At 34.8% G+C, this 12,145-nt stretch overlaps 1 protein-coding gene across 3 annotated transcripts in view; it reads left to right on the forward strand.

Annotated features, from left to right (window-relative positions):
* col4a2 (collagen, type IV, alpha 2) overlaps nucleotides 1-12,145 on the forward strand; it is a 59,664-nt gene that overhangs the window by 28,856 nt on the left and 18,663 nt on the right. For all 3 annotated transcript variants that reach the window (XM_083535752.1, XM_083535754.1, XM_083535753.1), the window contains exons 5-14: nucleotides 9,786-9,920; nucleotides 10,069-10,113; nucleotides 10,337-10,453; nucleotides 10,599-10,667; nucleotides 10,808-10,843; nucleotides 10,946-10,999; nucleotides 11,105-11,140; nucleotides 11,242-11,283; nucleotides 11,392-11,451; nucleotides 11,593-11,637. In XM_083535752.1, the coding sequence (XP_083391878.1) occupies nucleotides 9,786-9,920; nucleotides 10,069-10,113; nucleotides 10,337-10,453; nucleotides 10,599-10,667; nucleotides 10,808-10,843; nucleotides 10,946-10,999; nucleotides 11,105-11,140; nucleotides 11,242-11,283; nucleotides 11,392-11,451; nucleotides 11,593-11,637 (639 nt within the window). The remainder of the gene's footprint in view (nucleotides 1-9,785; nucleotides 9,921-10,068; nucleotides 10,114-10,336; nucleotides 10,454-10,598; nucleotides 10,668-10,807; nucleotides 10,844-10,945; nucleotides 11,000-11,104; nucleotides 11,141-11,241; nucleotides 11,284-11,391; nucleotides 11,452-11,592; nucleotides 11,638-12,145) is intronic.

Consider the following 12,145-nt stretch of genomic DNA (forward strand, 5'->3'; position numbering starts at 1 on the left):
GACTTTAGAAGACACCCACATGTTGACTGCTATCCTTTCCTCTCTCCACATTTTCCTGTTTAGATTCAAGACTTCCCAAATGAGAGATATCCGTTACAGAACTAACAATCCAAACCATGACTCTTCTCCCTTTCCCCTACAGTATGCTGTTCCTTGTAAATAATTCAATAGGAATAAACAGCATGAATGAAGAAAAGGTCCACGGATGTTTGGTGCAGCTGTGAGAGAGAAGCCCCCCTCTCCTGACCGCAAATATATGTGAATTGTCACATTTCCCAAAGAGCAGGGATATTTTATACAGAAATCAGTCACAGACTGAGAGGGGGATAAAACCAACTTTAGTCCATCAACTGGGTTTTCCTCTTTAAAAATATCATATGCAGATGTGAAACGTTTTTCTGCTTCATGTGATCCCATGTGTTTATGCTTACGAACCTGCATTCATGTTGAGGATCCATGTAAATATGACCACACATCAAAGGCTTTGCACACAGGTACAAAATTCCCAGATACTTATTGAAGAAACCATTTAATGGGGAACTTAGACAGGCATTGTTTTCCATACTGCTGAAATATTTGATGTGTATATATATATATATATATATATAATAGAACAATAAAGTATAAGCAAGACTAAGAGGAGTTGCTTTTCTCACAGTCAGCCATTCTGAATTTTCTTTTGCTGTAGAGATATGGGAACAGACAGGACTTTCTAAATATCTGATTGACACATTGACCCCTGGGCTCCAGGCCAAATGTGCTTCTATATTATGTTTGATTTTAAATGGTAAAGGTCATCTTTTGGAGCATATTTCCCATAATTTTATGTAAGTTTTTTTTTTATGTTGCCCATGAGAGACCAAGTACTCAAACTAGATTTAAATTTATACTCTATAATTTATACTTGACATTGTTTATGCAAAGATTTCTGTCTAAAATCAAATTGTTGTAGTTCATTAGGTCTGCTGGGGAAATAACATACAATAAATGAAACAGCATTCATTTTAACAGTAGATGTTAATTTCAAAATGTCTCTTGTCACAATGTATAGAATTAGTCAGCTCCTGATATGGATATCCTAATTGTTTTAAACTGCTGTGGAAACTGTGATGACCTGAACAGGGATGATTGTTACTGTATATGGGTTTTTGTGACCGTCTGAGCCACTGCTTGTCTGTTAGCACTGGCACTGGCGTTCTCCCCACATATGCATGCAGCTCTGGACTTCCTCACACTCCAGTTGTCCTTTTTCTTCAATTGCTGTCTTGCTTTTTGTCTCTGCGGCTCTGTGTTTATTGGCACTCAGTGGGGCTCTGAACAAACTGAAGCCGAAGTTTACCATTTAAAGACAAAACGAGGAGCTAGACAGCTCTCAGGGCATACTCAGGGCCAATCTCATTATAGGCAAATGAGCACAGAATGTCTACTGGTTCAGTTATTTGTACTTGTAGCTTCTGTGTGTATGCCAAATTCTGGAAATTGGTGAACCCAAACTACATTTCCAACCAATAACCTAATGCTTGGAATTTGTTATTTGTACAGAATGCACTGTAGGCACTTTAATTGGCATCTGCTAACAAAGTCATGTACATCTATTTGAAGACTAAATGCCGTTGTTGCCTGTTATTTGCTTTATATGGCCCTTGACCTGCTGTGTATCCTAAGACAAGAGCAAGTTTATTATCTAAAGAATGTAAAGGCCATGTCAGGTCCAAGCAAATGTCAGACTGATGGACTTTTAGATATAAATGTCACATATTTTAATTGTTTACACCAAAGAGTTGTGTAAACATTTAAATACCATAGTTGCCAATTACTTAATAATTATGTAGGGGTGGTCTAAGGGTATCTTTAAGAGCATGGCCCATAACCCCCTCTTAGAGAGATTAACTCTCTGTATCTATAGTCTATTTTTCCAGTCCTTCAGTTCCTGAATAGTTCAGAACGAAGCTTTCCAACCGTGGTCTAGCAGTACGTCCACTCAAGCACATTTAAGTGTTTTCCTTGAACACACACTTTAACTCCGGAAGGGCTGTTAGTTAGTTGGTTAGCTTAATTATGTGTGTTGGGAGCAGGGAGCAGCGAAGCAGCTAGGAACCTGCCCAAAAGTTTGCAACTAGTTTATTAACTCTCATGAAATAGTAACATGAAAGTTGGCATGATCACACTGGGCTGTGTATAAATTTGTGCCTATCTGTATTTAGTTCTCTATAGGAAATAGTTTCATGTACAGTACATACAGCACCTGTGTGAACAGTTTGACGCAGGTTTGAGGGAAACAACAAACCATGTACAATTCTGACTTTAAACTTGCATATTTTGTCAGAACCAGAGCTGGATTAAATTCAGTGCTGCTGTTAACTGTTGTTATAACCACTATGTTGAACATTTATGTGTTGTAAATGTAAATAACCGTTACTGAAATGAATGATTCAATTTTGCATTCTTTTCTAATTTCTTTTCTAATTGCATTCTTTAAAAGTTTTTTTTATTATTTCAGATTATATTACTGACAATTATGTAGAAGGTATAGACGAATATTTCCCTGAATTTCACAAGTTTCTTAGTACTTAGTCTGCCGAGGACTGAGCTGCAAACAAGCTGGCATGGAGCTCCATAAGTTCGTGCAAAACATTATGATCCATTTTTGCAGCAAATTCAGAACAAATGAGTGCCGCTATATGCTTCAACATAAGACATAAGGTGTAAGGAAAATCTAACCCTTTTTTAAACCTTTTTTTAACAGGGTTTTTTTTTAAACGGTTTAAATAGCCAATACATACATTTACATATTTTTCAATTGGGATCAAGAAACTAGTGCAAAACTAGCAAAAATAGTGTTAACTCCTGCCTGGAAAGTATATAATACTTCCAGTGAAGAAAGGAGAACCTTCGCTGCGTAGATAATGATGTAACTTTTGGACTGGTTTCAGAATATACCTCTTACAAAAAGCATGTTTTCCGAGATGGATATTTTCTTTTTTGATGGATAGTTTGTTTAATTTTCTTTGATAGGTGTTGAGATACTGCCACCTGACAATTCCACTCCACACCAACAGAGCTCCCCATAAACATAATACTAATAAAGGTCATTATAAATTTGATCTGATACTAATTTTTTCCCCAATTTACAGATGTATATATTCACATTCATTTTTAGCTCATTAGTAAAGTTTCCTTGCTGCTGATTGCATTTCATTTTTCATTTTTCAGTTTGTACAATTCTGAGACAAACTCTTTCAGCAACCTTGAGCTGTTAACTATCTCTAAGAAAAGAAACCTACATGCATTATGTATACATAATATTTGGTTTAGTGCATGTAATTATATCAGATTGTTTTAGATTGTTGGTTCTTAAAGTTTTACTTGGATAGACACAAGATGCATGTCTGTCAGCATCTCATCACCTTAACCTGCACTTCTTGAATAACTCCTTTACCAAACCAGCACGAATGCTTTGTGCACATCACATCACTTTACAGAAAATAAATGAACAGTCCAGATGATTAAGAATTCTGTTCTTTCTCTTGTTCCATCTCCACCTCTCCATTTTTTTCCATTCAGTTTCCCACGCCAGTGCTGCAGTGTTCTGGGACAGCATGTGTACGTGGGTGGGGGTGTAAGGAACATACACGCCAGCTTTGGGGTTTTAGAGCAGCTCCTATGACTAATAGGATCCGGGACTAAGGCATACAACACTACTGCTTGGATTTTTGCCCTGGAACAGACTATTGCTCTCACACATGTGTGGAAGGGAGATTGGAATTTGTAAGGATTCCATGGACTAGCCTGTTCTTCACATTTGCTAGAATGCACATTGATGTGTTACATCTGCTGTACTGGGATGAAGTGTACATACAGAAACTCAATAGAGATTTATTAATGCTAGCTTAAGTCAAGTCACATTTTATTTTTGTGCAGAATGAATAAGTCTGTTCAACACTGGTCAGTGACATGTTGCTATGCATTCAGTGTAATTCTCAAAAAAAAAATGTTGTGCATTTTGGCGACTATTTAATTTTAATACACAATGTCTAATGAAGAAATAAATACATTACTCAATTTACAGGGTTTACAATGAAACTTTTATTGTATCAATAATAAGATTTTATATTTTTATTTTTTTATTTTATTTAATTTTAGAATTCTTTTTAAATGACTTTTGACTTTTTAAATGACAGTTGGCATTGACTCAATCCAACTGTAGATCTTTGCTAGGAGTTTATATTTTGTCAAAAATGATTGTCTGTTCAAAACTAGATTAATAGATGGCTACTATTTTTCTGGCCATATTTTGGCAATCGTGAAGGTGCGAATATATTGTGTTTTAAATTGTATTATTATATATAATGGAAAAGTTAAGACATTGCTGTTTCCTGATAGTGTACAGTGAAAAGGGTGACCTAACCAAACTCAATATGAGAGCTAAGCAAAGCAGGTAAATAGGTTAACAGGTAATGAGGAAAAAAAAAAGTGGTGGAAAGAAAAGCTGGAGGAGGTCACAAGGCTTGTGAAAAGCAGGAGATTTATGTGTATAAGAAAGGAAAGGGAAAAAAGTGAGAGAAACAGGAAATGGCCTGTGATTGTTTTGTTCATTTCGCTGAGTTTGAGGACGTTAAGAATTTAAACTTTCCGTGATATATGCAGTGCACTTACATCCTTTCACCATCCGTGATGTGAGTCATCACCTCGTCACACACCCTCTTTAAAAATTTTGTTTGCATTTTCTAGAGGTATTAATTGCCATGCTGTAGCCCACTCCCTTCCTTTACTTGTCAGCTCGTTCATAGCTTCCCTGCTGATTACATAAGGACTGTACTTTCTTTATCCATGTGTCACTCAAAAAAAAATTTTCCTCACATCCTCTTTGTCCATGTCCGATTTAGGGGTTAAATAATAAATGTTTGTTTTCTGTTTCTGAAAAGAAATAGTGTAACCTCAGCACCAAAGTGCTTTCTTTTTGTTTCGCTTGAAAGTCCATCCTTGTATTTAAACGGTTCAGCTTGTCACACACACACACACACACACACACACACACACACACACACACACACACACACACACACACACACACGCACACTCATTTCCCTTTTCTTTCAGGTTCCACATCAAGAAAAATCTGTGATTTATATACACCATAGGTCCTTTTCACCTGAGCATGCGCTGTACAGGTTACCAAGACTTTGAAGCAAGTGCTTAAACACTACAGCTATGGTTCATGTGCCAATGATCTCGGTCGATATGTGCCTTATTTACTTTATTTATGCCTTTTCACACATTATTTTACAAGATGGACTTTTTGATTGTAGAGTCTAATTTTGTTATTTAAGTGCAAGAGAACATTGGATGTCTGCAAGATGCGTCAGTTTTTATGACTGTAAAATTAAACAATACTGGCACTGCCATCTTTTTTTTTTTTTTTTTTAGATGTGGGGGCTTACATTTTCTTTTCTCTTTTCTCTTGTATTCTGAGTTGTGGCTAACTTTGAAGCAATCATAAAAGCCTCTTTTGCACTACACTTGTCTTTTTCTTGGTTGAGGGCTTGAGGTCTGATAATGCTTAAAGTATGGCTCGTGGTCTGGGCTGCTACGCTTCCTCATAGAAAGAAACACAAATATGACAGCTGTGGGCTCGAACATGAGTGGTGCAATAGCAGAATTCCACTTTATTCCATACAGCTAATATCAGTATTCTTGCACATAGAAGTGTCATTTAAAATGTAAGGATAGATATCCCACATCAAGACATCTATTGTATTCAAAAAGGGGGCTGCAAAATGTATTTTTTGCTCGTTATTATAATTATGTTGTTTTTTTTGTTGTTTTTTTTACAAATTTCTTGCTGTGTATTAATTCTGTTTGTTATTGGCTTTAATGTGTACACATATTTCTGCTTTCAACTGTACATGCTCATCAAGTTCATCCTGGTATAGAGGAATGTGAATAAGTCTCTTTGCATGGTTTAATCATGTTTACACACTGACATCAGAGCAGATATTAAGTGAGTCGGGAGGCTTTTGTCTCGGGTAGGATACAATATTTAACATTTCAATAGAACAATAGAATAACACTGATTTACCAAGCTGGTGTTTGGAGTATTTGGAGTTACCTGGCACATACCAATATTACACAAGCATGTGATATCTTTTAGGCACATGATCTAGTGGTAAAGCCCTTATAAAGAGTTTGTCTGGTGTGGCAGAGATATGAAACTACAAAGGATCAGGGCCTTGTGTTTGGGCTTCATTTTTCTTTAGATGTTTTTGAACCAAATAAGCATGATGCATGTCCACATCTATGAGCAAAGACAGTCATAACATCCCCCGACTTTGAAGGCTCTCCAGTTTTCCATTTGTGATAATTCACACCACATTTTATTTACTACCATTATGGTTAGAAAACCTCAAATCCCGTTGCTTGTGAGAGCAAATGGAGAGGTGTCAGTGGTTAAACAGAACACCTGTCTCAGTGCCTGAAATAGAGCAAGAAATTAACAGTAGCTGCCTGTCACAACCAAGATCCTAGCACTCCCCCTTCGAGCTCTGCCGATTAATTCACAGTTTTATTTCTTTTATTGTTTCTTTGTTTGTTTTAAACACATGCCAAATTGTGACTTTTAATCATGTCAGCTGTTACATAAGTGACACTGACACGAATGAACTGAGTAGAAGGAAGCTTTAACTGATCACTCAAAATGTACACGAATACAAGCTGCATATCTTTTTTTTTAAAGTTATTCTATAATTATTGGTCTATTTTACCAAAAATGTCCAACCCTATTGCATTAAAGATAGTAATTTAAGCATAAGACCTTTTCCAGGTCACCAATTAATATGAAGTGGTTGTAATATATAATAAGCTGCCTTTCTTTGGGAAAAGCTTTTTTGTTACATCCATTTCTAGTTGTTCGAGTAGATTTGTTGCAACTTATGCCCTTTAGAGAACAGTTTCTTTTGTTTTGGATGTTTTCCAGACAACCTGGTCAAAACCTATTAGAAAGACATCTGACATTTGTAATTTTTATTAATGCTTAAATATTTGTTCAGAAGTGTACTATTATAGCTTTGTGTTCTGGTCTGTAGGATCTGTAGTTCAAAGCTACAGTAATTTCTCCTCGATTCTCACAGAATTTTTCCAAATCAGCAATTTCTCGGCATTTCCTCTATGACCCCATAGGACTGCACTATTTCCCATGAAGTCAGTGGCTCAGTACACAATATCATTCATTAAATTTTTTGCTATAGGATTTATGTGGGTAAATGATGTTGTAAAACCCAAAGGAACATCAAACATGAAATTTCACTTTTTTTTCACAGTATGTTTTACTGAGTAGATATTAAAGCTAAAATATATTTTTAATATTTTCAGTGTCTGAAGAAACACTTGCTGCCCCAAAAGCTCTTTTTTTGTGAATTTAACCCCAATGCTTTTCATCACATTTCTTTCAGCCCTTACTACAGCTCTAATCTTTTTTCTATGTGCCCATATTCTAGTAGGAGCAGATGTAGACTGATTGTCTTTTAAGTGTGTATTTGAGCTAGTAGCTCTGGCTATCAGTGCAGATTTCAGTGAAGTGGGCTATTTGAGCTCCATTACAGAGTACAATGCAAGTCTCAACACAGAAATTCCAGTATAGACCTGTGTGCACTAATACTACTTTGAATTAAAAAACTATATATATTATAGTATATAATATTTGAGTAATAAATTATGCATTATATCCAGATTTGGGTTATACAGGAGATGATAATACTATGGTCAATTATTTGCTCAGTTATGCAGTAATGTAGAAGTGGAAAAGTGGTTTAGTAGCATTAGGTGTTTAGACTATGGCAACTTCAGAAGGGGTGTAGTTTGTAGCTTGTCATTTGTGTTTTGAAAATCCAGCAGCTGATGCACAGTAAGTTATTTTGAATAAAGCAGAGCCAGCTGTAATTAGAGTTTAGAAAGAACACATTTCCAGTGTGGTATGGTTTTAAAAACCGCCAGACGGACACAGTGCACAATGTATGTGAGCATTGCCATCTAGTGGTCAAGTCAAGTCAAGTCAAGTTTATTTGTATAGCGCTTTTCACAACAGACATTGTCTCAAAGCAGCTTTACAGAAAACAACAGTGAAGGTGAATGGTGTGCGTTTGTCCCTGATGAGCAGCCGTGGCGACAGTGGCAAGGAAAAACTCCCTTAGATGATATAGTGGTCATATATATTATATCAGGATAAAACATGGCTTTTATATATATATATATATATATATATATATATATATATATATATATATATATATATATATATATATATATATATATATTTTTTTTTTTTTTTTTTTTTTTTTTTTTTTTTTTTAGGGCTGAAACAAACTAATATTTTGATAATGGATTAATTTGACGGGATTTATTTTTGATTACAAAACAAAAACTATAAAAACTATAGAGTATTTATGTATAAAAGTGTACTTAAAAAAATTAAAAGCCACATACTAAGTTTAATTATCTTCAATGTTGATATTTTTAGGCGTATAGTAGCTGGTTGTTGAGGAGTGCATGGGGGAGGTTTTTTCAGTCTGTAAAAAAAAAAACCCAAAACAAAACAGCATTTGAGTATGAAATGTGAAGCATTTTTTTATAAATCAATGTTTTGTTTTTAATGATAATGGAAGCTAGCAAGTTGACAACAATACATAAAAAAATCAATATCAAATAAAAACCACATTGTTTTGAGAAATTTAGTTTGAAAATACACAGGCATTTCTTTTTAAGTTGTGATGACAAACATCTAGAATGTATAATTAATTTAATGTTGTATAATAATTAAATGATATATGCATAAGTTAAAGATACAAAAAACTGAAAACAAGCATTTGCATATATAGTAAAGCCACAGTGAATCACGTTTGAAAACACAAGTTAACTAATGCGATAAAAGAGAATGGAACTGAGAAACACAGCAAGCTTACAGGCCTGATTAAAAATAACAAAATAAAATGCATTGGTGTAGAAATGCATAAGCATTCACTGAAAATCACAACAGTGACTAAAAATTATATTGTTTACTGCTGCTGTTATTTGCTGCTTTTAGATTTAGTGTTTGTTTGAGCTGATTGTGTAACCTGATGCACTCGAGTCACGACAGAACAGATCCAGTGCGACTCTAATACAGAGTTTTTTTTTTTTTTTATTCTCAAACTGCATTGAGGTAATACTATGCACTTTGCATTAGCTTAAAAAAAAAGGGGAAAAAAAGTGTGGTGAACATGCACGTTTTCAGTATTTATTTTGCTCCCCACCAAAAAATAAGTGACTAAAAGTAAATCTCCTTCAACAATTGATTTAATTTTTTATAAATTTATTTATAACAGTTTTACTTTTTTAATTATAAGTAGTATATTTTTTACGACACACCAATTCCAATAGCTTTATCCTTTCATTGGGCATTATATGATATATATAAATATACAGCATGTACGTGGAGAGAGAGAGTAGTATACTAGTGACTGTTGGATTTGTTTAACCCTTTTGTGGTGTTGTAATATGTTTTTTGTTATTGTCAGGAGATTTTGGATATAGGCTTATAGTCTTTTTCTCACTTTTTTTCTCTGATAAGGTAAGTCCCTTTATTCATCATAATTCCTTTTATTTAAAATTGTGCTGCCTTTGCTTTCGTAATAATTTTTTTATTTTATATTCTTCTACATGACTAACTTAAATCATGCCCTGTTGAGTTTTCTGAAATTTCAGATCTATATGTATTTTAATCTTTGTAACACATCCTTCTTTTTTAATTACAGGGTCAGCCAGGCTTGCTTGGCCCTCAGGGCCTTCAAGGGCCTCCGGGACGTACAGGTGATCCTGGCTTGGAGGGTTTTAAGGGAGAGAAGGGTATGTTGGGTGAAAAAGGCATCACAGGACCGAAAGGAGCTCAGGTGTGTTTAACATTGCTTCATAAAGCTTTTTAATAGTGCTAATGTAAATTCAGACATTTTTGCCAGCATTGGTATTCGAATAAATGGAATGAAATTGTGTCTGCTAACAAAATTAAGTAATCTACTTTCCTGTCATGTGCTCCTTCAGGGAATGATAGGAAGTCCAGGGTTTCCGGGAGCAAATGGTATTCCAGTAAGTGGCTTTTTTTAGTGGATGTATTGATTACATATCATATAGGCTTATGACCAAAAGTTTCTCTTTCTCTCACACACACACACACACACACACACACACACACACACACACACACACACGCACACACACACACACACACACACACACTTAACATTCTTGAAATGTGTTATATTACAGACTATATATATTACATTTTACCTCTGGCCCCTCATCTTTTCAGGGTCACCCAGGGCAACAAGGACCTCGAGGAAAACCTGGTGCTGATGGCTGTAATGGAACTCGGGGAGACCCTGGATTACCTGGCAATTATGGGATTGATGGTGCTTTTGGAGAAAAAGTATGTGGAATGCATTCATTTTAACTAAAAAGAACAACATAGGGTGTCAACTTAAAAACATTTATTTAGATTTTATTGTACATTTTAAAACCTTGCATCATATACTCTGCCTCTGTACCTATCACTTTTATTAATTCCTCTGCAGGGTCAGCCAGGCAGGAAGGGTGAGAAAGGCGACTCCTTGGAGATTAGCGTTTATATGGAGCGATTTCGGGTAAGTGTGGAAGTAAATGATTTAAGAAAAAAAGAGCAGTACATATGTTGTACATATTGAAATAAATTGAGTAGATAAGCTTTACTCAGTTCTGTGTTATCAGTATATTATCAATATTATCATCTTTCATTTTACATTAGGGTGAGCCAGGTCTTCCAGGATATCCAGGACATATAGTGAGTTTAACAACACCTAATCTTTTCTAGATTTATAAAGTTTGAGTTCAAAAGCACCATTCATTTTAAACTATTTTATTTATTTATTTATTTTTAAATTAGGGCCTTGCTGGTGTAAAAGGGTTTCAAGGACGACCAGGTATCATGGGTGCTAGGGTGAGTGTGTAGTATTAATTATTTAATTTATACTTTTAGATACATGTTGTGTATATGTATAAATATATAATGTTGTATACTCTCTTATACTCCTCTCCATTAAAGGGTGAAAAGGGCTATAGAGGACCTCCAGGACCAAAGGTAGTCCAAGGTTTTTCAGTAATTCGGGCTCATAACTTGTTATCCCTCTTACTAATGAATTTAAAAGGTATTAATAGAGAATCTTGCTCCTCTCTATACAGGGCACTCCAACTGTAATTCTTAAAGGAGAAAAAGGAGAACAGGTAATTTGAAGATATCACTGTGCCACATAGAATTAATTTTGATTTAGTTGAAGATGTAGCTGGTGATAGTGTTAACCTCTGAAACTGCAATACTTCTGTTAACCACAGGGGGAGGTTGGAGCTCCAGGGCCACAAGGGCTTCAAGAATTGTTGGAACCACCATTGCAAGTTAGTCTTTTATCTGAGCTAACCATGTTTGGAAAAGAGCAATTATGAATAACTACAAATTTTGTTGTTTATTGTGTGCATATAAGCATGAATTTGTAGTTTTACAATTATTATTGTTTCAATTATTATTATTATTTACAGGGCTTCAAAGGCGAGAAAGGTTTTAAGGGTGAACCAGGAGATATAGTAAGTTAAATGAGTGTTTTGCAATTAATGAAATCATCTTTTTCTTTTATGATAACTGGAATATTGTGATTTCACAGTTATTTAAAGTTATTGACTTAGCTTATGTGTGCGTTAATTACTGTACGGTAATAGTTAAAATGAAACATCTGTTATCAGCTGCTGTTTTAGTGTTTTAAATAACAGCATTAATTAGCTATTATTAATTAACTATAGATTAATACTTAGTACCTGTACATAGTACCTCTACACTAATAGATTGATATTTGCACATTACTAAAAAAAAAAATTTACAACTTGAAAATAAAGTGCAATATATATATATATATATATATATATATATATATATATATATATATATATATATATATATATATATATATATATATATATATATATAGTGCATTCACCCTGATGCCGGTCCCTGGTGGTCTAGTGGTTAGGATGCGACGCTTATACCGCTGCGGCCCGGGTTCAATCCCCGGTCAGGGAACCAACCCCAGCCACTCTT

This window comes from Silurus aristotelis (genome assembly GCF_946808225.1).
Source record: "Silurus aristotelis genome assembly, chromosome: 3".
Taxonomy (NCBI): Eukaryota; Metazoa; Chordata; class Actinopteri; order Siluriformes; family Siluridae; genus Silurus; species Silurus aristotelis.